Source organism: Salmo trutta, unplaced genomic scaffold (assembly GCF_901001165.1).
Source record: "Salmo trutta unplaced genomic scaffold, fSalTru1.1, whole genome shotgun sequence".
NCBI lineage: Eukaryota > Metazoa > Chordata > Actinopteri > Salmoniformes > Salmonidae > Salmo > Salmo trutta.
Genome location: NW_021822395.1, coordinates 154,276 through 181,345, shown reverse-complemented (window position 1 = coordinate 181,345; position 27,070 = coordinate 154,276). Strand labels below are relative to the sequence as shown.

The window sequence follows — 27,070 nt, the reverse complement described above, 5'->3', positions numbered from 1 at the left end:
ACAGAGATCAGCATACACATACAGGTATGAAGACTTCACAGGAATACATACACACAGGCACAAAGACTCTCTCCCTGGGCACAATCTGTCAACATGTGCCACCATCAGACCGCCACAACAGCCATGCCATCTATCTACGGATCCTAAAGATGGGAGACTGAAACTTGATCAACCTCCTGTCAGATGGGGTACTCACAGGGTGTTTGTTTGTCCCAGTCAGCGATCAACACCCAGCTGTCCATCGTGTTTCTGAAGCCTTGGTCTCCCATCACTACTGTAATGAACCTCCTGTCCATCTACCAGCGCTACCTATAGCACATCTACACTCCCCTACGGTACTTCCTCGTTCCCCGCCTACTCACGCTCTGCTCTGAGACAGCCCAGCCAGTCTGCCCAGAGACAGCCCAGCCCACCTCTCCGTCTGCAGCTGGCTCCTCTGCCCACCCAGCCTGGGCACCCACATCACCCCAGCCTGCCTGTCCATCAGTGGCAGCATCTGCAGCCTCTTCCCCTACCTGGGCCCCGTTATCGCTCCAGCCACCCTGAGAATGCCCAGTCTGGGTCACATCCTGGTCCCAGCCTGCCTGAGAAGCCTGCGGTGTCCCTTCAGTATCCCAGCTCGGGGCGGTCCCAGTCTCATCATCGCCCCAGCCACCCTGGTTGGCTGCAGGCTCGTCTTCCTCCCAGCCGGCCTTGGCCTCCTGGGACTCTTTGTCGTCGTTCTGCTGGGGCTCCTCCGCTGCAGGGGGCTGCTCGGGTTCAGGCTGAGGAGGGAAGGGGGCGAGGCAGTATGGCAGGTAGAGGGGTGTCCAAGGTGCACGTGGGTGGGGCAACAGAGAATTTGGAATGGGACCGACGGTTTGATGACAAAAAGCCACAGGGCATAAAGGGGTCATGGGTCCAAGCAGGAATTGTAGGATAAGGGATAACAGACCAAGAGAAGATGAGAGAGATCTGTGAGTGCTGCCAGAGACCAGCTCGCCATTCAAGTGTCCGCAGAATATGGTACCCAGCTAACCAAGAACATTCCTATTGCTATTAATATGTTTCAAAGAAAATGCTTGAAAGGAAATATCCTAGAACATTGAATAAAAGTACAAATTAAAAACAATTATCCCAAATGCCCAGGGCCACATTCAGTATTCAAACGTTGTAGATATAAATGCAATGAATGGAGCCGACGTGATTCTTTTATTCTACTTGTTCTACATAGAAACATGCTATCTGAACGTCCCAAAACATTTCGTCCTTGTGAACGCGCCCCAGGTCACTCCTTGATTAATCCACCTAAGTAGCCAATCAGACCTAACTTCCCTTGACACCAAAGGCAGGACTTTCACCCTACTGCTGTCACACCTGATCCCAATCAGTGTATCAACCTGAGCAGAGGCAGTCTAAGAATAGTTTGGTTTTTGAGAGTCTTGAGACTTTTTCCTTTAGATGCAAATAACAATTTCTCTACAATCTTTATATCCTACGAAGCAAGCTAGACCTACTCAGGGTTTTCTAAACCTAGTCAGATTGAGTTAGCTATACATTCCGTGGTTTCCATGGCACAGTGAGGTCGCCTAGGCAGAGCGCTACTGTACATTTGGTAAATATCTGTATAATTAATACATTGTTATGGCATTTTTCCATGCACCCTTTTTGTTTTAACAATTAATATAGTTAATTAATATCATTAGAATCAACCACAGAGTTTCAAGACTGAAGCTGGCAAGTTATTTGTTTGCTGGGCAAGCTAGCTAACTGTCAGCTAGCTAGCTAATGTCAGCTGGCAATTGTTCTGATTTGAATGCCAGCCGTTTGTCCGGAGGTTGAGGATGGAGAGAAGCAAGACAGCTGAGGTGTGCAGTGATGAGGATCGTAAGGATGACTAAGTTACAAGGCTACTCTTGAATTATCATTGAAATGCTGTGTGCTTTCTGGCGCCATGTGACTGACGTAGCGTCACCCAAGTGCGTGTGTCATCTTGGTAGTAGTGAAACCTAGCTACAGCTACTACGGAGTCCATGAACTGGAGAAGCCACACGGACGGCGAGACACCTTGATGACACCTTGCGGCCGAGACCATCTTTAAAAAAAAATATATATATATATATATATACACACTGCTCAAAAAAATAAAGGGAACACTTAAACAACACAATGTAACTCCAAGTCAATCACACTTCTGTGAAATCAAACTGTCCACTTAGGAAGCAACACTGATTGACAATACATTTCACATGCTGTTGTGCAAATGGAATAGACAACAGGTGGAAATTATAGGCAATTAGCAAGACACCCCCAATAAAGGAGTGTTTCTGCAGGTGGGGACCACAGACCACTTCTCAGTTCCTATGCTTCCTGGCTGATGTTTTGGTCACTTTTGAATGCTGGCGGTGCTTTCACTCTAGTGGTAGCATGAGACGGAGTCTACAACCCACACAAGTGGCTCAGGTAGTGCAGCTCATCCAGGATGGCACATCAATGCGAGCTGTGGCAAGAAGGTTTGCTGTGTCTGTCAGCGCAGTGTCCAGAGCGTGGAGGCGCTACCAGGAGACAGGCCAGTACATCAGGAGACGTGGAGGAGGCCGTAGGAGGGCAACAACCCAGCAGCAGGACCGCTACCTCCGCCTTTGTGCAAGGAGGAGCAGGAGAAGCACTGCCAGAGCCATGCAAAATGACCTCCAGCAGGCCACAAATGTGCTTGTGTCTGCTCAAACGGTCAGAAACAGACTCCATGAGGGTGATATGAGGGCCCGACGTCCACAGGTGGGGGTTGTGCTTACAGCCCAACACCGTACAGGACGTTTGGCATTTGCCAGAGAACACCAAGATTGGCAAATTCGCCACTGGCGCCCTGTGCTCTTCACAGATGAAAGCAGGTTCACACTGAGCACGTGACAGACGTGACAGAGTCTGGAGACGCCGTGGAGAACGTTCTGCTGCCTGCAACATCCTCCAGCATGACCGGTTTGGCGGTGGGTCAGTCATGGTGTGGGGTGGCATTTCTTTGGGGGGCCGCACAGCCCTCCATGGGCTCGCCAGAGGTAGCCTGACTGCCATTAGGTACCGAGATGAGATCCTCAGACCCCTTGTGAGACCATATGCTGGTGCGGTTGGCCCTGGGTTCCTCCTAATGCAAGACAATGCTAGACCTCATGTGGCTGGAGTGTGTCAGCAGTTCCTGCAAGAGGAAGGCATTGATGCTATGGACTGGCCCGCCCGTTCCCCACACCTGAATCCAATTGAGCACATCTGGGACATCATGTCTCGCTCCATCCACCAACGCCACGTTGCACCACAGACTGTCCAGGAGTTGGCGGATGCTTTAGTCCAGGTCTGGGAGGAGATCCCTCAGGAGACCATCCGCCACCTCATCAGGAGCATGCCCAGGCGTTGTAGGGAGGTCATACAGGCACGTGGAGGCCACACACACTGAGCCTCATTTTGACTTGTTTTAAGGACATTACATCAAAGTTGGATCAGCCTGTAGTGTGGTTTCCACTTTAATTTTGAGTGTGACTCCAAATCCAGACCTCCATGGGTTGATAAATTGGATTTCCATTGATTATTTGTGTGTGATTTTGTTGTCAGCACATTCAACTATGTAAAGATTTTTTTTTTTTAATAAGATTATTTATTTCATTCAGATATAGGATGTGTTGTTTAAGTGTTCCCTTTTATTTTTTTGAGCAGTATATATTTATATTTAACTAGGCAAGTCCGTGAACAAATTCTTAATAACAATGACGGCCTACACCGGCCAAACTCGGACGACACTGGGCCAATTGTGTGCCACCCTATGGGACTCCCAATCATGGCCGGTTGTGATACAGCCTGGAATCGAACCAGGGTATCTGTAGTGATGCCTCAAGCACTGAGATGCAGTGCCTTAGACCGCTGCGCCACTCAGGAGCCCTCTTTGCTTACTCTCCCCCTTTGATCACTCAAGCCATGAACTTTCCAACCGTCTCATGAATTAGGTTTTCTAAATTGCTTGTATTTTTTTGTGTTGCTTTAAAGCGCTTTGAGATTCTTTATGTAATGAATAGCGCTATGAAAGTTGAATAAATTGTTATTCCAGCTGAGGCTTCATCCATACTACAACAGTGGATATTGCTCGTCCGCTTGCCGCTAAAGGCTTCCGCATGCTACGGTTTCGGCTGGCGGTTAGCCGAACTTAGCTAGGCAAACTGAACGAGTGTTTGCATACTCCCTTAAAAGACCTTCGCATGAAAAACTAGAAAAGGAGGCAATAGTACCGTTTGTCCATCTTGAGACTCCGTAGCCAGTATACACTTCCTCAAAGTAGTCAGAATTAATTTAAGAACTCAAATCTGTCATTAATTTTGACATTTTTGCCGAGGAGATCTTAGTCACACAATATTACATCTAACTATGATGTTTGGTGCAGCATTTCTCAAGTGAAAAAACGTGTGAAAACAAGTCGTTGAATAGCAAACACTTCATTGAAGAATCCCTACTCTTGACCAATGACCAACGAAGGTGTGTAGACTTCGGCTCCGAACTTCAGCTTACCTCGAAAAAATTGCTAGTATCCTACACATGGTTGATGATATTACTAGGTTAACTAGTGATTATGTGAAGATTGTTTTTTATAAGATAAGTTTAATGCTAGCTAGCAACTTCTTGGCTCATTGCAGCCACAAGGCCCTTTTTGACGATGCACTCATGTAACAGGTGGTCAGCCTGCCACGCAGTTTCCTCTTGGATTGCAATGTAATCGGCCATAATCAGCATCCAAAAAGGCAGATTACCGATTGTTATGAAAACTTGAAATCGGCCCTGCCGATTAATCGGTCGACCTTGCTTTACACAGCATGATTGAAATTTAAAGGCAATGTCCCGCGTTAGTGGAGACTGCATTCACGGTGAACGCTGATGATATCGGCTCAAATGGAAATCACCTTTACATTTCAAGCGTGCTATTGTAACAAATTGAAAATGTAGAGGTTCCATCAACCTCACGGCAATGTAGACATCAAAGAACGCCGCCGTTCGCGGTAGAGCAGTGGGTGAAACCATTTACTTCAGGAAAAGGGGTGATATAAATAGCTTCCTTTCATTATGTGTTACTGAATTCATAAAAATATTTGCTGCCATTGTAGTAAGGTTGGTAATATGAGAGGTCTTCGGACTTACCGTTTTTGTATTATTTTCTTTGAAAGAACAACTAGTGGGTTTTGAGTGCTTCTCCCCTATTTGGGAAGTTGGTCTGCCTGCTCCTCAGTCTGAGAGAGAGATTCTGAGCAGGTTCGTGTCTCTTTTCTCTCTATATAAAAACGTTTAAAAACTGTATAACACAATAGTGTTTTTGGAAAACTGGTTCATATATCCTAAAGTCAATAGTGAATGTGGCTATGTATATATTTATTTCGCCGTTAATGTATTGAAGGCCTATTTCAGCAAGTTAACCAAGTTTTTGCTGGCTTAGCTAGCCATGTTAATGACGAGCTAACTAGCACCGTTGGTCACTGCAGTAGAATGTCACGCTAGCTATTGCCAGCAGGTGATTTGCTAGCAGGTGACTTATTGAAATATTAAGTGAATATTTGTTCATTTTCTTACAACCGTAACATTTTTATATAAAAAGGGTTGTACGTGTGCTCTGTATTTATAGATTAATATCACTTCACATTGAGGGCATGAGTCACTTTTCTGTATTTTTGTTATTTTCTAAACACAACGCATGTATACTATACGATCACTTTAAGGATTGAGTCAGAGAGATATTCTGAGAGCAGTGAACGTTTTACTTCAGATAAAAACCGAGTCACCCTGACGTGTCCATGTGCCTTCTTCTGGGGGGCTATGTGAAGTTGTACATCTGTAAAGATTGAATAGAACCTTAAGTATTCTGCTAATTTTGATGGAGCTGTTATTCAGAACACCTATAACAACATACAAGGAACATTCCTGCTTGACTAATAAAATTAGTGTAATATGGTGATAGTGATTCTACTAATGTTGGAGATTTTAAAAACAGAAACGGGGAACAATCCTGTAAGACAAAGTTATGCTTGTTATAAGAAGTTGCCAAATGCCAGTATTTTTTTTGAGAAAGGGTATTGCCCAGATTAGAACCTGTGACCTTCTGGTTTATATCCCAGTGCCTAGTCTACTGTGTCACTAGGGAGGGAAGCACCAGAATTGTTTTGTCACATATTTAAAGCTTTTTGTTCAGTCAGTCAGTTTACTATAAATGTGATTATTTAAGAATGTTGGGTATAGTTGCAAAACAAAAGTTGCAACTTGGATTCGAACTGGCCACTTAACAGGTCGCAGCCCTCGCGTAATGCCTTCCTTCCACGTCCAACCTACCACCCTTAAGTATATTTTTCCCAAACATGGAGAGCAATCAGGAGGGCTGGAGAGGAAAAATACAGGAAGTGCTTACCTCCCATGAGTCCCAGGAAGCCGCCTTCCGTGAGGCAATAAGAGATGAGACCAGACGAGTTAAGAAAATGCTGTGTAAACATGTCAACTAGGAACGATCTTTATAAACTTTATATAAAGGTTTCAGCTAAACACCTTTTAACCACCAGACTAGGGTGGAATATTTTCCTGTTATTTTACAAATGCTCCGTCCTGACAATAAATCACTTTCAGAGATGTAGAGAATGAAGTTGGGCTACTTCTAAGTAACTTTGGCTGACTCCTATGTCATCTCCTACATGTGACCTTCCATTATAGAGCTTTGCTTTGGATTGAGGATTATACATTCATATCAGTTGTGTTGCCCCATTGTATTCAGCTTTACTGATTTCTATTGTGGATTGCGTTTCTGTACACCAATGGAAAGTCTACAAAACTATGAGCAAATTTGTATTGAATTCCATGTATTGAATACATGGAATTGGATTGTGATACCATGAATGAATCATGCACACAATGTGCTTATTTTATTTAATTTATCAGGAATCAAATTTGATGTTTGAAATTGTTTGGTGATATATGCATAAAAAGGTTAGTAATTACCCATAATTCTGCACCTTTGGCTAGTTGTACTTCCAGTTTTGATCATAATGATTTAGTGACTACAAATAACACACACACACACACACGGATCTACTGGGATTTAAAAAAAAGACAGACTAACTTTTTGTCTTGTCTTCTTGGACTCAAGAGAAAAGTATAGTTGTTAATATTTTGACAGGCAGTCGTGTTCTTTTGATGAATGTATTTGCAATTTTGACGGTATATATTTTTTAGGAATGCTTTTGTTTTAAGACAACTACATTTTGAAAAAGCATTTACTGTTTTGCAAAAGTTCTGTTGCTTGTTGACGGTTTTGAAAATCGACATTGTTCCAAAAAATTATTGTAGGCGATTGAGAGAAACTGTAATACGTAAAGACAGTTGCTCCCTGATTTAAATAGTACAAGAGTACACCATGCTGGACAGAAATGCTTACAGCACCTGGTGTTCCCAGGCAGTGTACCATCCAAGTACTAACCAGGCCCGACCCTGCTTAGCTTCCGAGACTCGGCGTAAGCCAATGACTGTATTGTGTATATATGCCGTAAGCGAAGGAATAACTCTTGGTACACTATTTCAAGTTTGTCACTTGAAAAAGTGCAGTGTGAAATCATAGAAATAGAATCAATGGGATAAACAGACAGTTACTTTAACACAGGCAGATGAGGTACAAACCTTGTATACATTTCAATCGCATATATTTGAGTCTTATGGAAATAGCAGGCCTTTCAAATAATGACATCAGACAACGTTACCGGTATGTGAGGCAGTCCATGACTTTAGCACATTTAATAGTTTATACTGTATATTCATTCTTCTTGTGTATATATTTCCAATCATAACAATTGTTTGTTTTAACAACTTTATTACTTCGGTATGTGTATATTTTTGATAATGCGTATAGCACTGAGAGCTTGCAAGTAAGCATTTCACTGTGCTGTTTACACCCTGTATCCCGTGCACGTGACAAATAAACTTTAATTAGTGCTGGTCAAGTCGGTCTTCTATCTAGCCATCATTGAGATGAAATTGTTGAAATGTGAAAATACAATATACATCATGATCCTAACAAATTAAAACTAATCAACTCTGTTGTCTCTGCCTGATTTATCTTTACAGTGACGGGGTGGACCGTTCTTGGAGGTACTGCAATACCAGGTCGATGCGTGGAGTGGACGGACCAAACACCTATTCCATCTCCCTGTTCCAAAAATCAATTTAATATATGGTCCCCAGATATTAAACTGATAAGAACAGGTTTTTTTTTTTTTTATTAAATTTTTTATTTTCATTTCACATTCAAATACAATTACAAATTCAGTGCATTACGTTGTACACAACATGGATTCATAAAAACAGTATCAAAGAGCACCGTAACAATACAAAAATAAACTCCTCAAAAAAGTGCTGTTCTGCGGAACCTGACCAGCATTATATGCCTACATTCAAGACCAGCATGCCTCCAACAATCTCCGAAAAGAATACAAACAACTCAAATAAAAACATACACATATGCCAAAGTGATCTCCAAATAAACCTTAGTGCTTATCAAATATGTACAAAGGCCCACCCTACACCTCAATTTTACCTACGAAATACAATGATATATATATACACTATAGAAACTGTTTACAATGAAGGGTATATCCCTTTCCATCTCTGCTTGAATGATATGATGCCCCACTTATCTATTTCGAATTGTATTCTTTTCCAAATGTCTTATTTAATAAATTGAACCAATCCCGTCGGTGACCACTTGAGGGTGTCATTGAGCGCACCACACCTGGCCTCCCAAAGTTTTGTCTCGATAAGGGACACCAGAGTCACTAATTCTAATAAATGCACCTTTTCCAAATTTTTTGGTTCAAATTTGGCTACCCCTTCATAATCAATGTTTTTTAAAATCTCAATTTAAAAAAAATATTTTTCCAAACTAATTGGGCAAAAGAACATTCCCATAATACATGGGGAATTGTTTCAATTGCGAAACAATTGTCCCTGGGACAAAATGTATTCAGGGTCAAATTATGATCGTGTAATGTTGAACGGACCAGAAGACATCTGTGTAAAACCAGCCAATTAAAATCTTTCAGTCTTATCTAAACCTTTTAATTGTGCCCGTAGCCAGGTGGAAGGCGATATTGGTAATCGGTCTCTAGGACGACAATTTTCTATCAATTTCGCGTATAGCAATCTGTGGTTGATTACATTTTCTTTTACCTTGCAGACAGGGGTTTTCCTTGCCCATTCCACAATTTTCTTAAAATGTAATGGGATAATTTGAGCTTTTGGCTTACTATTATCCCACTCCACCATGAACCTTAACGGTACGGACAGCCAGAATTTGATTAAAATTTGACATTTATGTACACAAGACGACAAAAGACAACAAACATTTGAGTAGAACAACGCATCTAGCTTGAGAGGAATATGAGGGAAATCCCTTCCACCAGCCTCTATAGGCTGGTACATCCGATCTCTACGGATGTACTCATATCACCCCCAAAAGAAATTAAACAGTACCCGTATGAAAGTTTTTCTTAGACACCGGCATGGGAAACACATAGGCAAGGTGAAGTAATGAAGGCAGAATGTTCGCCTTCAGCACTAACACCTTTCCACTAAATGATAGGCGCCTCACTTTCCACAGTCCCAATCTTTTATTAATCGATAGTTTTTCCTTCCAATTAAACATGTCATCTTTAATTTCATTTCCGAAAGATATCCCGAGCACTACCATTGGTCCTGTGCACACAGTCAAACCATATAACCGATCAGTTCTCCATTTCCACTGTCCCATATATTTTATCTCTGCAACAGAGAATTCATCAATGACTGAAAGCCTCTTTCAAGCTCAGGTCGTCTTGTAAATATAAAACTGTGTCGTCCGCATATTGCGAAATTTTTTGAATATCCCCTCCAGGTAATTTTATGCCTTTGATGTTGTAATTTGTCCTAATTGCGCATGCGAAAGGTTCATTATAAATATATATATCTCCCCCTGTCTGACACCTTGTAATTGCTTGATAACATTTCCAATATTCCCATTAATATTTACCCTGCTACCCACATTACTATAAAGAATTTTTACCCATTTCACAAAATTATTTCCAAAACCCAATTTTTCCAGAACTCTAAATAAAAACGAATGGTTTACCATGTCAAAAGCTTTTTCCTGGTCCAAATTCACAGTAATAGCTGGCAGGTGCCTTTCCTCTAAATATGCTTGAACGTCTCTGTGCAATTGCAAGTTCCAGGTTATTTTTCTCCCCACCACACCGCATGTTTGGTCTAAACCAACAACATATGCCATGGCAGAAGATAGGCGATTAGTTATGGCTTTGCTTAATAATTTATAGTCAACACACATTGTTAAAGGTCTCCAATTTGCTAGTGTCTTGGGGTCTCCCTTTTTGTAAAGTAGAGAGATTACCCCCTCACACATCGAACCTCCCATATGCTCCAAACCAAATATAACTCTAAACACTTTGAAACAGATGACATCCAATTAAATCCCAAAAAAACGATGTAAAACTCTTTAGAGAGCCCATCCACACCTGGTACTTTTATCTTTCATGCTCTTCAGTGCCATATACATTTAATCTAATTTCAATTCCCCTTCTAATTGGTCTCTAATATCAAAAGGTATCTGCACATCCAAGCATTTTAAAAAGGTAGTCCCCTTCTCATAATCAATTGTTTGTTTTTGAAATAGCTGAGAAAAGTGGTGTGTAGCGACACCAAGCATGCCATCTCCATCCTCAACCATCTCCCCATCTTGGTCCAATAAAGCAGAAATAGTCCTCTTTCCCCGTGATTTAATTTGTTTAAAGAAATATGCAGAGCACTTCATCATTATCCGATTTATCTTGCTGACTTTTAAAAATGAAATCTCGAGCTTTCTTTTCAAAAAAGGCATGCTGCTTTTGCTGCAGGATACACAATGTGTCTTTATCTAAATCACCACCATTCAAGTTGCCTTGGCTGTGCAGATTTTCTAGTTCCTTCTGCAACTTATAAAATTCTTTGTGGTTATTACGTACTTTATCTTTGCAAAAATTCTGAATAAAATTCTTTTCTTAATTTTGTGCTCTCCCACCACTCTGACAGTAGAATAAAAATATTTAATCGTTACACAGCCCTTGAAAAAAATACCTAAATCTTGTGTCAAAAGTTGTCATGTAAAATGTCGTTATTAATTTTCCAATACCCTTTTCCAAATGCAATTGTTTTTAATTCTGTCACAGACAAGCAACTGTGGTCTGAATAAAATACCGGAGTGACGCGCGCAGAGGACACACCGAGTCCACGCGGAACAAACATATAATCTATGCGGCTCCTCGCGCCCCTGCTGATCATCTGCATGCGCCACTCTATAAGAATCAACCAAATTATATTTCTCTATTAGACTTTTTACAAGATGTCCTCCTAGATTACCTCGGTCATATGACACATTAAAATCTCCCCCCATAAACACCTGTCTGTTTGTCATAAAAATAGCGTCTAGGTCGTTAAGCATTTCCCTCCTTTCCTTGGGTGTCGGTGGTGCATATACATTAATAAATCGAAAACATTTACTCCTCCAATCTATATCTACTACTAAAACCCTCCCGTGTACTGCCGAAAAACGTCCTACTATTTTTAACTCCCTATTCCCACATAGCACCCCGACCCCTGTAGAGTGCACCCCGCCGACACTCCACCTCGACTCTCCCTGAACCCATTCCCGCGTAAACCTCTCCACATCATTTTGATCTTTTAAATGTACTTTTTGTAAAAAACACAGAAAAGCAAATGGAGGACAAATGGGAAAAAATAGTCGCCCTTTTAACTGGGTTCCTAAGCCCTCTAACATTAATGCTAGCTAGGTTAAAAATAGACGACATGGGATAAGGAGGGAAACGGACAACTATCTAAATATGACATTATATTCAAGACTCACTTCAAGTACAGTTCCTCATTAGGAGGCCTGCCTGGGAACCGATGGTCCCCGGCAGGAGGACTGTCCACAAAGATAGGGGTCGTGAATACACTGCCTTCCTCAGACTGCTCCCCCTCCGTCTGTGTGGGTGCTGGGACACCGCTGGGTGCAAGACCACTGCTGCCGATGGAGCTGCCTGACTGGGAAAGCAGAGTCTCCTCTGCGCTGCCCGGGTCTCCCTCGCTTTTCTCCTCCGACTTCCCGCTCGCAAAACAACTGAAGCGATTCCCCCCCATGGCGGACTTCTCCGTCGCCTCCATGCGAACGAGTGGGGAAACAGGGCTCATCTGCTTCCTTTTGACAGAGCACTTCCTCCTCTCTCCCACCGTTGTCCAGCTCTCCGGAGCCGAGGGCGCGGTGGTCTCTCCCTGAGCCTCCTCCACTTGCTTGTTCCAACTCCTGTCCTCCTCTCCGCTCTCCTCGGGAGATGATGGCGCCTTACTCCCGTCGTTCTCTCTACATCACTATCTCATCCACAACCTCCTCAATGGCGCGTAGTTCCATGCCTTCTCCCTCATCTTTCCCGCTCTCCGCTCTTTTCCCGCTCTCCGCTCTGCCTTCGGGCAGTGACGGAACAGGTGGTCCGAGTTGCACAGACTGCAGCGTTTGGGCACGGTGCAATCCCTCATTACGTGACCGAGAGTCCCACAGTTTCTGCACCTTGTCTGGGTGCAGGCATCGGCGAGGTGCCCATATGTTCTGCACTTCCTGCAGAAACGAGGCTGTCCAGCATACATGAGGTAACCCCTGTCTGCACCGATAGTAAAAGAGGCGGGAGGATGGCGGTAGCCATCATGGCCGCTCTCATCTTCCCTCAGCAGCACCCAAAACTGCCTCTTCCCTGTCCAGATGTCTAGGGCATCCTTAATATTTCTCACTCCTGGCAAGATGGTCACGTACCGGCTGAGGTAGCACACTAATGTTTCTTCGGTGACCCAGGGGTTAAACATGTGCACCGTTAGCACCCTCATAGTGTGCCTGCGTAGGGACTCAACTTGAAAAGCACTGAGAGCGGGTGCTGTCGCGTTCGCACGGAAGAGCCCTCTCACCTCCTCCAGCCGGGTGATGGTGTAGAACGACATCATAAAACTTCTTGGGTGTGTTCTGTTGCAGACAGTGCACATCTTCTGCTGTCAGACAGAGGTCCAAAAAGAACTTCCTTACCAAAACGAACTATTTCCATCAAATTCTCTTCTCCAGTCCATTGAAACCGCAGCGTGTTCTTCAGTCCAGCGGCCGCTGACTGTGATGTGGCCGACGACGCCATCGCACCACCTTGAGGATCCCTTGGGTACTGCACTCGATCTTTATCTTGATCTTAGCCAAAAGGCGGAGAAGCGATACCGCAATGCTATCGAAAGGTACCATTCTCAGACACGTCAAATTCGATTACACCAAAATGATATCTGTAAACTTTCCGCCAAATATCAAAGATTATGCTTTTTAAAAATCGTGGCATAGATTTGATCAACGTCGGCAGTAACCACTTGACTGTTACAAAGTAACTGTTACAACGTTGGTAGGTTCAAAGTCACATGGGTCATCCGCCTTCCAATCAGAAATGAGTGTTACATTAAAACCAGATTAACAGAAATTGGAATAATAATATCACGGGTGGGGGGGAAACAATTTGGAGTTAATAATAATAATAATAATAATAATAATAGTGACATTTGATCTTGTATCAAATATCTCTGGTATCATTGCTGCCACAACGTAACTGAAGATATTGTCCACTTGGTGGCACCAGAGTTCCACCGACTGATCAAGATCAAATGTTATGATGGCCATGGAGGAAGGAGATGGGGAGCAAAGTGAAAATGACATGGCTTGAGAACACCTCTTGGAACCTGTGGCCAGACGGGGGAAGACTGGGTGAAAGCATGAGGAGGTTTTTTAGGGCCTTTATTTTTGTGGAACCCAGCAGAAAAGTATCTTGAAGGCATAGAGTCAGGTGAAGAGAGAGTGGGAATTGTCATGTTATCAAACTTTGGTTTTACATTGCATATATAATTATGCATAGCTTAACACATTAATACTGTTATGTTTTGTATTTCTTTTTGCTTTTCAAGTCTTATGCTATAACTCTCTTAGGAACCAGAAGCTAAAATGGAGAAAGTCAAAATGTCATTCTGTTATCTGACGAGAGATGGAAATAAGTGCGCATAGTGTGATTTATAGAACAGAGGCCACAAGTCTTGGATTTGTAAACATAATCAACTGTGAATGTTAAATCATGTTTTATTATCATTGTTCATTAAGTAATTTCCAAGTTTATATAAATGATGAACAGTATGAAGGTAATGTTCAAAAGGGATGGGTTCTGACTTCTAAACTTGAAATATTGTTAATCATCAGGTATCCTATGGAAATGAGAAGGGCCACAGTCTGGTTTCTACACCAGAAGCTAATGGGTATCTGTAGGAGGAATGTGTATGGTGGAGTCGATTTAAGGTTGGATATGAGCCAGGGGCTTAGACTGGCAATCACATGGTTGCCGTCACTGATAAGGGTGAAGAGCTGTGGATTAGTGAGGAATGGGGGCCCAGGTCAGGTCACATTAAGGGAGAAGGAACAGTTTATTACCCACATCTATCTATTGAAGTGAATGCTTAAAGAGTAGGAGGAGCCTTCACCTAAATTGGGGTGGGTATATATAACATTACATTACATACATAACATGTGTGCTGGTGGGAACATGTCTTGCTCCGTTCAGCAGTCTGACCCATTGGGTGAATAAACGGTTAGAATTTTACTGAGTTTTTACTCTTTATTTAGAACCTAACAATATAAATATCTGGATTTGATTAGAGCTTTGATCAGCATGAAAATGCCAACCTGATGCTACCTGAGCCTGATGAGACATATTAAATACATTTAATGAGCCCTACATTAACCACATTTAATAAGCCTAAATGATTTTGCCCTTATCCAATAGGCTACATACATGATAGACACATTAGGACTTTTCAGGCTACAGAAAAGGTCAATTTGTCAGCAAGGTGCATCAATTAATGTAGACCCAATCAATGGCAATTGCTGAACTTCATTAGGCAAACTTTTTGGTGTTCTGTAACATGTCTATTTACATTCAACAAATGGCACTAGTTTGCTATGTTGTTGTGCCATGCTATGTTGTTGTCTTAGGTTTGTCTTTATGTAGTGTTGTCTCTTATCATGTGTTTTGTCCTATATTTTTAATCCCAGCCCCCGCAGGAGGCCTTTTGGTAGGCCGTCATTGTGATTAAGAATGTGTTCTTAACTGACATGCCTAGTTAAATAATAATAATAGTAGGTTATACGTGCAGTTTGGATGCTGAAATCATTTTGGAGTGGAAGAACATGCACAAAAGTAGCCTACATTTTGAAGTGATTTGTTTGACAAATCAGATAAATATCATGACTGGTTGTGTTTATGCCACATTATTATTATTTTTTTTAAATACCATTTAATTGACTTCTTTATTAGGCCCAATAAATATGTTTTACTGGTATGTGAGGCAGTCCATGTTACCAGTGCATGACTTTAGCACATTTCATAATTTATATTGTATAGTCTTCTTGTGTATACATTTCCAATCATAACAATTTTCTTCTTTTTTTTTACTACTTTATTACTTAGCTAGTATATTTTTGATTATGTGTATTGCACTGTTGGGGAGAGCTTGCAAGTAAGCATTTCACTGTACCGTTTATCCATACACATGAAGAATAAACTTTGATTAGAAGATTAACGCAGCATTCTCATCAGCTATCATAGTCAACTTTCGCAAATGTGAAAAAACATCATGATCCTAACGAATTAAAACTAAGCAACTCCGTTACCTCTACTTGATTTATCTTTACAATGACAGGGGTGCACCGTTCCTGGAGGTACTGCAATACCAGGTCGATGCGTGGAGTGGACGGAGCAAGCCCCTATTCCATCTCCCTGTTCCAAAAATCAATTTAATATATGGTCCCCAGATAGGGGACGTATCAGATATTAAACTGATAAGAACAGATACTACACTTGATCTTAGCCAAAAGGCCGAGAAGCGATACCGCAATGCTTTCGGGAGGAAGGTGCCGTTCTCCGACACGTCAAATTCGACTATGGTTACAACAAAATGAGCTCTGTAAACTTTCCACCAAATATCAAAGATAATGCTTTAAAAAAATGGTGGCATGGATTGGGAGATAATCAAAGTCGGGAATAGCCACGTTTGACTGTTACAATGTAACAAATTGGTAAAATCGAAGTCACGTGGTCATCCGCCCTCCAATCGGAAATGAGAGAAAGCGTTAAAATAAAACCAGATTAACAGCTAAATTGGAGTAATAATATATCACGGGTGGGGGGAAACAATTGAGATAATAATAAATTGTGACATAACATTTGATCTTGTATCAAATATCTCTGGTAGCGTTGCTGCCACAACGGAACTGAAAACATTGTCCACTTGGTGGCGACAGAGTTCCACCGACCGTCGCTTTTTCCAAGCTGTCCTGTGTGGTGCACGAAACTGCATTTGAATGTTGAACCACTTGACTTCAATACATCAATGCAAATAATGTGAACAATAAAAATAGTCTGCCTTTTTTATATCTCCTCTGTAAAGCCTTGTATGATAAGGCCATTGTGAGGAGGCCTTCATAAAGTTGCCCTCCTAAATTACTAGAGACCAAACTTCAACGACGGCACTGGACTGCAGGAGCGGTCTTGGCGTATGGTCCTGGCTACCTAAATGTGTCCTCCACATAATAAACTGTACAAACATGGCACTTTTGAGGGTTACTTATACAATTAAACTTACTCAGTCACTACAAGAAATGTCATATCATGGTCATAAAACGCCATTAGGCCTAATGAAAATACTGTATATGTAAGTTATTTGGTTGGTGTTTTGTGAATCAACCTGTATGTGCATTAGGGTTGAATATTATCCCAGTATCTTACAAATGTTCCTCCCGAGAATAAATCACTTTTCTCCCGGGTAACCCGTTATTAACCGAGAATAAATATGTTTTCTCTGGGGTATTTCCCGCCAGGAAACCGAAAGTGACATTCAAAAGCATCATAAAGCATATAAATATCTGGATTTGATTAGAGCTTTGATCAGCATGAAAATTCAAACCTGATGCTACCTGAGCCTGATGAGACATTAACCAACCACATTTAATGAGCCCTAAATTAGCCGCATTTAATGAGCCCTACATTAACCACATTTGGTGGTTGGACTGAACTTAACGGGAAGCATAGAAATAGCACACATAGAACAAATCTACCACTTCTTAGACTTGCTTTCAATGAAAGATCTATAACTTATTTATATGTGAATTTGGTCAGGTCGCCCAAAAAGTAACATATTGCAGCTTTAAATCTGAGGTACTGTGTCTGTCTGTCAGTCTGTCTGTACCCTGTCAGTGTGTCTGTCTGTCCCCGGTCTGTCAGTCTTACTGCCATGTGAGGAAGGCTGTCAGTTCGTCCCTTGCATGCATTGAGTGAATCCATGCATAGCATGCAAAGACTGTGCACTGAACGAGGGGAAGAGTTTAAACCACCAGGACCACAAGCCTGTCTGACTGACCCCTGAATCTGGACACCTTGCTGCCTGACCAATGGGGAGACACACCAACTTTGAGTGGCGGCCTGCAATAGTACATCCAGGTCCATATGGAGCAGGTTAATAAACCCTGCTGGGGCCAAACACTGCCACACACACGAGGAGGAAGACAAGCACTGGGATTACTGGGACATTTTACTGGGAAGGTCCTGGAGATGACTGGTGTGGTGTTACCAGTTGTAATAGTTGCAGAGATATGGATAGGCAGGTGAACAAGTAGGTGGAGGATGGATGAAGAGGGTGAAGAGAGGATGGATGAAGAGGGTGAAGGACTGACCAGAGAATGAAAGGAGGTGAGATCATCAGAAAGTGGTAAGCTGGAGTGGACGGATGGATGGAGAAAGAAAATAAAGATAGGGCAAGCTGAAAACAAGGGGGAAGAGGAGGTGGGAGACCAGACCATCCCTAGGAAAACAAGGAGGAAGAGGAGGTGGGAGACCAGACCATCCCTAGGAAAACAAGGGGGAAGAGGAGGTGGGAGGCCAGACCATCCCTAGGAAAACAAGGGGGAAGAGGAGGTGGGAGGCCAGACCATCCCTAGGAAAACAAGGGGGAAGAGGAGGTGGGAGACCAGACCATCCCTAGGAAAACAAGGGGGAAGAGGAGGTGGGAGACCAGACCATCCCTAGGAAAACAAGGGGGAAGAGGAGGTGGGAGGCCAGACCATCCCTAGGAAAACAAGGAGGAAGAGGAGGTGGGAGACCAGACCATCCCTAGGAAAACAAGGGGGAAGAGGTGGGAGGCCAGACCATCCCTAGGAAAACAAGGGGGAAGAGGAGGTGGGAGGCCAGACCATCCCTAGGAAAACAAGGGGGAAGAGGAGGTGGGAGACCAGACCATCCCTAGGAAAACAAGGGGGAAGAGGAGGTGGGAGACCAGACCATCCCTAGGAAAACAAGGAGGAAGAGGAGGTGGGAGACCAGACCATCCCTAGGAAAACAAGGGGGAAGAGGAGGTGGGAGGCCAGACCATCCCTAGGAAAACAAGGGGGAAGAGGAGGTGGGAGACCAGACCATCCCTAGGCTAGAACCTATGAGCCGTCTGAGTTGACACTGAGGGTATGATGTTGATGGAAGCCTGAGGGGACATTATGACATCATCTGACCTGCGGCTGTGATGGAGTGGTTGCCTGTGATGGAGTGGTTGCCTGTGATGGAGCGGTTGCCTGTGATGGAGTGGTTGCCTGTGATGGAGTGGTTGCCTGTGACGGTGGGGCTGTGTTAGCGTCGGGCACCAGGGCTTCGCCATCGAAGGAGATTATGTCCTGTTGCGTGTCTGGAGCTGGAGTCAACGAGGGTCTGGGGCTGGGGGGCGGGCGTACAGGGGCGGGTCCAGGGGGCGCCGGCCTCGTCTGGAGGGTCCACGGAAGTATGTACACACATGCAACAGTAGTGAGGGAGACACAGCACACAGGTTAGTAAAACACACGGTAAACGCTGCGCATGTTGGCTCAAGCGTAAATTACCTTTAGAAATCAAGTGCAATGCGCTGCTCTATAACATGCCATGGATTGGATCCAGCCCTAGTCTAAGGCAATGCGCTGCTCTATAACGCGCCATGGATTGGATCCAGCCCTAGTTTGGATCCAGCCCTAGTCTGTAAGGCAATGCGCTGCTCTATAACGCACAATGGATTGGATCCAGCCCTAGTTTGTAAGCGGTGTCTATGTTAGAAAAGCCCATTTCTATCAAACCAATGGAGAGAAACTCTCCAATCAACATGCTCTGGGTTAGTTTCATCTCTCGCTTTGAGAGTTTTCCTGAAGAGAATGTTAGTGACTGTGTGTGTGCTCGCAATTGTACCGTCCTCTCCTTTTTCCACCCTTTTGAATTCAACACCTTAAAAATACTCCTGAGGGTTACAGACCTTAAACAGACCCTAAACTCAAGATTTTCCACACACACACACACTTCTGACCCACGCTTCTAAAAATGACACTCATTCATCAACGCACAAACCCCAGTCACTCAAGACAAACACAGAGACAGTCAGACACGTTACAGCCCCTGTATGAGGGAACCTTACCTTGGGTGCAGCGTCTGGGGTAATGCTGTGGTTGGCGGCAACTGCCTCACTGGGAAAGAGAGAGAAAGGGAGAATTACTGACTGACTCCCGTGTCATGCCATGATGAAGATGTCCTGGTTGTGTTCAGTAGAGAGAGAACATTTTACTGTATTTATTTTTCTAGGAAGGAGAAAGTAGAAAATAAAAAGGGCAGAGGAGGAGGAGAGAACGAGAGAGGGGGCAGAGGAGGAGAGAGAACGAGAGAGGGGCAGAGGAGAGAGAGAACGAGAGAGGGGCAGAGGAGAGGGAGAACGAGAGAGGGGCAGAGGAGAGAGAGAACGAGAGAGGGGCAGAGGAGAGAGAGAACGAGAGAGGGGCAGAGGAGAGAGAGAACGAGAGGGGGGACAATGACCTCAGTTGTGTTGGAGCAACGTGCGGGCGATTCACTAAGATGATAGTACAACGGGCAAAGATGTAGCAGCTTATCAGTTTCAGTCATCCACAGTGGTGAAGGTCTGACTATCTGGTGGCGGCTGCCCCGATTAGTTTTTTTAGCACACACTGTCCCCCTGTATCACCATGGGAAAGCAGAACAGGGTCAACTGGTGTGCGTAAGAGAAAACATTTTGAAACTGAGTGAAATGCATTGGTACTACCATTGACCTTGTCCGATAAGAACACAGACGTTCGTTATTTTTGTCATAAAACATTTTGTTACGGTGTGCCCTACTGAACACAACCTAGATGTATTTGTGTGTAGTCAACAGTCTGCACCATCCACCAAGACCACAAGATGGGAGCAGGGGGCTGAGAAGTATATTTAATGATCTGTGTATACAGCCTCATTTTAGCAGGGAGAATGAGCATATGCCAAACAAACCATTCTTTATTATTAATATATAACAAGACCGTGCGTAGTACTCCACAAATACACAGCTCAGAGCAAAAACTATTTGAGGACGTTGCTGCGGCATAAGACACCAACTCACAACACAAGGCTTCCTCAAACGTCATGCTGCGGCCATGCAGAGGAGTGCCTGACATGAAACACACGGACACTCAGACTGAGAACTAGAGGAACACCATGAATGTCCAAGCACACAGCAGAACTCCATGCACTACTTGACAGATGACGGTTCACTTGGACAACTAAAGGTCTGTATGTATCCTGTGTTGAGTCCTCCAATCCTTTATTCTCACTCAGTATCTAACTGCACCATGCAGAGAGACTAGTGCTGTGCAATTAACCGGAATGCAGGTTATTTTTTGGTTTTTAAACAACTAATTCAACAACTTCAGTTCAATTATTTGAATTCCATTTTTTTTCTTTTTTTCTTCTCCGAGTTCATTGTGCACATAGTGCTGCCGAACTGTGTGATGTAGTAGGGAGTTGTAGTTTCCAACAAGCTCTTTACAAACCAGATCATGCTGAACTGTGTGATGTAGTAGGGAGTTGTAGTTTCCAACAAGCTCTTTACAAACCAGATCATGCTGAACTGTGTGATGTAGTAGGGAGTTGTAGTCTCCAACAAGCTCTTTACAAACCAGATCATGCTGAACTGTGTGATGTAGTAGGGAGTTGTAGTCTCCAACAAGCTCTTTACAAACCAGATCATGCTGAACTGTGTGATGTAGTAGGGAGTTGTAGTCTCCAACAAGCTCTTTATAAACCAGATCATGCTGAACTGTGCGATGTAGTAGGGAGTTGTAGTATCCAACAAGTCCTTTATTCTCAGTCAGTATCTAACTGCACCATGCAGAAGGACACACACAGGCACATATAAACTGTCACACTGGTCACTCCCAGTCAGGTCCATTACCTCTTCTTGGGTCCAGGCTTCCAGTCTTTACCTGCCTTTCTGTGGGGAGGGGGGGGGGGGGTGTAATTTACTCTACAGTATTCTATATTCAGCCAGTCATTTCACTTCCTCACTAGAATGTGTAAGCACAGGGTTGGATAAGTTACTTTGTAAATGTAATCTGTTACAGTTATTAGTTACCTGTCCAAAAGTGTAATCGGTAACAGAACTTTTGGAATACCCAAACTCAGTAACGTAATCTGATTACATTCCGTTACTTTTAGATTAATTTCCCCTTAAGAGGCATTAGAAGAAGACAAAAATGTATGTTGCCAATTGAACGACATCTATTGCAGGATAAATCATTGTAAAAGTTTACATAACTGGCCATATATGGATGTTTCATTTTACTTTATGGGTTGGTTATGTAGGCTTCTTCTAACCCATCGCTTTCTACTACAGATAATAATAAGATTAAATTATATCCTTACATTATAAACCAAATTCTATCAGAATTCCAGTCATTCCAATAAATGTTATACCTCTTGATCTCAAAGAATAGGACTTGGAAATATGGAAGTATAGATTAGCCAAATTGTTTTATATGCGCCCTACTCTGTTGTTTATGATTGTGTTGTCATGGAGGACTGATTGGGCTCATTGATTCGAGTTGAAAAATAAATGCTGCGCTCATGGAATGGCATGCTTTGACCAATAATAAGTGATATCCATATCAAATTAGACTACACCACTGCTGTCATCCTTACCTCCAAGTGTTTATTCAAGTTGGATAATCTTTGGATGCCAAAAGCAGTCACACCATTGGAAGACATAGCTTGGACTGTAGCCTACAAAAACCTATTCCTGCTCTTTCCCCGCAATCCATCAAACACATTTGGTGTGTCGTCATTGTCATGACGTTGCCCTCTTTGGGTACAGCGAGCACTATTCCCCCCTCCCTCTGCACCATCCCCCTACCTCTCTCCCTGTTACAGTCAGGCTGCTGTGGTCAGAGAGGTCGTAAATTCCTGGAGGAGAATCCTGCCTCAGGGCCAGACAGTATATAGAGAGAGTTTCATAGAGAGAACAAAGGAATTTCTTCCACCTCACAGAACTGGAGGTCCGAACAATATTCATGTTCTAGAGAATGTATAAAAGATCGGTGAAGAATCTAGCTACGAACTGGTCCGTTTGGTACAATTTTGTGAAACTCATGAGACAATACGGCCACATTACCATAACCATGTTTATACAATAGCCTCAGTTATGAGGCTTACATCTAATTGTTGTATGGAGTGAATGAGTGGTGATGATACTGTTTGTGAAATGATGTGGTGCTATGTAATGATGTTAATGTGAGAGAATTGTATTTCTGTTTAAAGTTTCACTAAGTCCTTGGCACGCCCCCAGTGACACAGACAGGACCTGGCGTCATGAGACAGCCTTTTCTATGTTCCGAATAAGACCAGTACCTCTATCATAGAGGGAAATAAGGTTTAAGTAGATTGCTGAATCTTTTAACCATCCCACGTGGTTAAACTCTTAGACTATCGATACCGACAGAATAAGTCTGATATTAATTACTAGTCTGCAGCTAGGAATTCGGTATCATTGAACGCGAAGACCGACAACCGCCGAAACATCTATCCTATAACGACATGAATGGATGTCACTCTGAACTATCCATTCTAACCAGGACAGACAGACAGACAGACAGACAGACAGACAGACAGACAGACAGACAGACAGACAGACAGACAGACACAGAGACACAGAGACACAGAGAGAGGGCGGACAAACTCTCCAACAGAAACAAACTTTTCAACAGAGATCCCGACGACACCCTGAGCGTAAATATACATATTGATTGCAGTTATTTCCGAATGAGTGAGCGTTCACGTGCAAAGGATTATCATTTCAATTGTTATAATTATCAACTTTGTAGTGTCTCTTATCTTTCGCGCCCTTATCAGTCCCTCTGTCTAACAAGCCGCCATGCCGGTTTAGACCACTAGGGCACATTCCCCTATAATTTCTTTGTAACCATATCTACTGTTTGTTATGCATTTCTGTGAGTACTTAGTTAGTAAATAAATGATTTTAAGACAATTGATGTATGGATGACTCATAGTGAAGACTGGGTTCGTGCAGATAACCAACAATTTATGACGTTTGGAATGAGACTAACGTGAGGTAAAGAATAATTCCTTAATCAGAAGACTAAGTGATCAGATATTAAAATATCTGAAAGTTATATTAGGAAAATTATAACTTTGTAATCTGAATATTTTCCTTGGTGCCCCGACTTCCTAGTTAATTACAGTTACATGATTAAGTAGTTTAATCACGTAATAATAATAATTACAGAGAATTTTTGATAAAGATGAATCTTCCATTTAATGATGCCAAAGACACGACATCATGTAATCCGTTACTCCCCAACCCTGTGTATGCATTGGACCTCATTTCTCTAGAATTACCATAAAGTTCCTAAAAGGTGCACCAGACAGAGGTAGATTTTACAGGTACATATAACAGTGGGGCAAAGTGGACAGGTATGCCATAGATGAACACTATCATATGTACAATACTCCACTGGTATTCGCAACACTGGTATTATGTCAAAGTCTCACTCACTTGGCCAGCCTCTGCTCATCCAGTTTGGTCATGACATCATTCAGGTCCTGGTTCAGCTGCAAACAGAAAGATTGGAGGAGGTAAATGAATCAATCTAGACATGTATTATCAATCAGTCCCATGTACTGACGGTAGGCACCCAGCTCTCCCTCTCACCTTTCCCATGTCTTTGTGGAACCTCTGCTGATATCCAGCCATACTCTGGAATGTGTTAACATAGAAGCCAACACGACTAGAGAGGAGAGAGAGAAGGTGTTAACATGGTGGCTGGCAACACTGCGTGTGTGTGTGTGTGTGTGTGTGTCTGACTGTCTGTGATGACATGTGGAAGAGAGAACGTGATAACAGTGGCTGTAAGTGGGTGGCTCTTCAGAAAGACAGAGGGAAGGAGATTGTGTCAGCCTGGTAGCATCAGTGAGAGGGTGGAGAAGTCTCACCTGTTCCACAGCTGTGGAAGCTCATCCTGCAGATCTACGTTGATCTCCTCAAATACTTTCTGAGCTCTCCCTAACTCCTCCTCTGCCTGTAGACACCATCACACATCCACAGAGGTTAAACAATGTTAGTATATGCCTGTACAGACACCATCACACATCCACAGAGGTTAAACAATGTTAGTATCTGCCTGTACAGACGCCATCACACATCCACAGAGGTTAAACAATGTTAGTATCTGCCTGTACAGACACCATCACACATCCACAGAGGTTGAACAATTCTACAGTATCATGTTTGTTAGTATATGTTACTCAAAAGAAAGCGCATTATCTACAATCAAACTAAAGAATGACATGGAATGCAGACAAAATGTTAGGGCATGGTGGCATAGAATTAGGAATTAGAACTCAGAATGGGTGATTGACAAGTGAGTGTTGAAGGCAAGGCGGGGTCAGGGTGAAGTGTGACGGGTGAGAGGGTGAGTTAATTAGACATCAGTCACCTGGTTTCTGGTCAGGTTAGTTTGAGCTATTTGATGAGCAGACAGAATCCCCTGGGCCCAACCTGGGGCAGCCTTCTCCACAAGAGACATCGGCTAGCCATGCAGACGGACAGAGAGAAGCAAGACAAATAGTTTGACAGGCAGGTTAGCATTCAGACAGGCAGGTTAGCAATTCAGACAGGCAGGTTTGAGAGAGTTTTGAAATAGGGCAAGAGTATTTCCATATTGTACATTAACTAACACCCAATCAAACACACACACATGAAAAACAGGTTAATGAGACTTTTTCCCCCAGTAGGTTGATTGGTTGCTTATTTCAACTTGTATAGCCTAAGCCCATGGGAGCATGTGGCAAGCATAGCAAAACGTGCCGCGCCAAAATTGCAACGCAGAATGTTGCTTACTGACATCAGACATCATAATGTGGGTATTTGCATTAGCTTTGTTAAGGCCTTTATAGAGTCATGACTGAGTCACATTATAGAGCCGACCTGAACTGAACTGGCCTGGATATTTTCTCTTTACATTGTTCTGTTCCTTCCAAGAAGGTTCCAGAAATGCTGGTCCTCTGTAGTTGGTAGAGCATGGCGCTTACAACGCCAGGATAGTGAGTTTGATTCCCGGGACCACCCGTACGTAACATGTAGGCATCCATGACTAAGTTGCTTTGGATAAAAGCATCTGATAAATGGAATATATTATTTGTTATTTTAAACGATGGTGGATGCAAAACCAGGCCATCCCAGTACAGCTGGCTCAGCTTGGTTTGGCTCAGCAGTGTGATACCGTAATGAACCCAGGAAACGATGCAGCGGGCGACCATCTTACCTTGGCAATCTTGGCCTGGTCCTGCTTCTTGCCCTTCTGTAGGGAGCCAAAGTGATGCCTCGCACTGTCGTAGTCGGTCATCTTCCTGTCCCGCTTAGCGATGCGTGCCTGGTCAGAGACACCAGACAAACATACCCACAGAGTCACTGATAGATAGAAGGCTGCAGCTTCTTGAGAACCAATTAATCAAGTGTATGTATTGATGTATCCTCTAACTGGTCAGGGAACTGAGCTGTTTCAGGGCTCCATTTAAATTCAGGATCGCTGAAACTTTAAAGATTGCGCACCAGAAATGTAAAGGTGATTTCCTACTGAGCAGACATATGCAGTGTTTACCATGAATGCAGTCTCCGCAAACAGAGGAACATTACATTTTAATCTCGCTGTAACTCTGAACTTCCACCATATGGATTGTATAGAGCCCAGTATGCGTAGCCTGTTCTGTTAGAGCCCTCGGTACCAGTATGCGTAGCCTGTTCTGTTAGAGCCCTCGGTACCAGTATGCGTAGCCTGTTCTGTTAGAGCCCTCGGTACCAGTATGCGTAGCCTGTTCTGTTAGAGCCCTCGGTACCAGTATGCGTAGCCTGTTCTGTTAGAGCCCTCGGTACCAGTATGCGTAGCCTGTTCTGTTAGAGCCCTCGGTACCAGTATGTGTAGCCTGTTCTGTTAGAGCCCTTGGTACCAGTATGTGTAGTCTGTTCTGTTTGTTAATGTGAAAAATCTATAAATTTTTTATAAAAACAGATTTATTTATTTATTTATTTATTTATTTTGGAGCTTCATTTTTCACAAAAGGGCCAAACACACACCCTCACACTGAGCACCTGACTGCAGTGACACACACCTTAACGTCAGGGAACTGGGCCAGATAGGTATCCATGGCGATCATGGAATTGTCCACAAGCTTGTCGTGGTAATCTGACCACAGGATGTCTGTCTCCTACAATACAGACAGCTGAGTCAAACAACACACTCACAAATGCAAACACTCACGCATACACCCACCCCCACCCCAATAACAGCTCCACTAACAGTGCAGTTCAGAGCTAGTCTGAAACTAGTGCCATGTCTTCTAGCTATAGATCTAGTGTAGGCCACAGCTATTCCCACTAGTCCTCATTCATCACCAGTCTACACAGTCATGAATGAGCTGTCCTTTACCTCCATGCAATAGTCCATCTCCTTCTCTATCATCTCCTACAGACGGAAGGATGGAGAGATGGAGGGAAAGAGACATGCAGTGAGAGAGAGAGGAGTATGTGTTGCAGGGAGAAGAAGTGAATGTGA

The 27,070-nt window shown here is 43.2% G+C and overlaps 1 protein-coding gene, 1 long non-coding RNA gene, 1 other non-coding gene and 1 pseudogene across 5 annotated transcripts in view; 1 reads left to right on the top strand and 3 right to left on the bottom strand.

Moving 5' to 3' along the window:
- The window catches only part of LOC115182086 (myc box-dependent-interacting protein 1-like), a 43,938-nt gene that overhangs the window by 2,691 nt on the left and 14,177 nt on the right, over positions 1–27,070 (bottom strand). Inside the window, exons 5-13 of one of the 3 annotated variants that reach the window (XM_029743733.1) lie at positions 26,628–26,723; positions 25,784–25,891; positions 24,453–24,538; positions 24,172–24,247; positions 24,016–24,071; positions 21,400–21,438; positions 19,600–19,648; positions 18,758–18,925; positions 18,680–18,721 (exon numbers count right to left, since the gene is read on the bottom strand). In XM_029743733.1, the coding sequence (XP_029599593.1) occupies positions 18,680–18,721; positions 18,758–18,925; positions 19,600–19,648; positions 21,400–21,438; positions 24,016–24,071; positions 24,172–24,247; positions 24,453–24,538; positions 25,784–25,891; positions 26,628–26,723 (720 nt within the window). Of the gene's footprint in view, positions 1–18,679; positions 18,926–19,599; positions 19,649–21,399; positions 21,439–24,015; positions 24,072–24,171; positions 24,248–24,452; positions 24,539–25,783; positions 25,892–26,627; positions 26,724–27,070 lie in introns of all 3 variants that reach the window. The other 2 variants (XM_029743732.1, XM_029743734.1) reach the window with 2 other exon arrangements.
- Positions 8,109–8,268, bottom strand: LOC115182134 (uncharacterized; annotated as a pseudogene).
- LOC115182133 (U2 spliceosomal RNA) lies at positions 15,820–16,010 on the bottom strand. Its single transcript, XR_003873628.1, has one exon. It is a non-coding gene; the product is annotated as a U2 spliceosomal RNA (small nuclear RNA).
- LOC115182089 (uncharacterized) lies at positions 18,001–18,597 on the top strand. The gene is made up of 2 exons (XR_003873619.1): positions 18,001–18,268; positions 18,354–18,597. It is a non-coding gene; the product is annotated as an uncharacterized LOC115182089 (long non-coding RNA).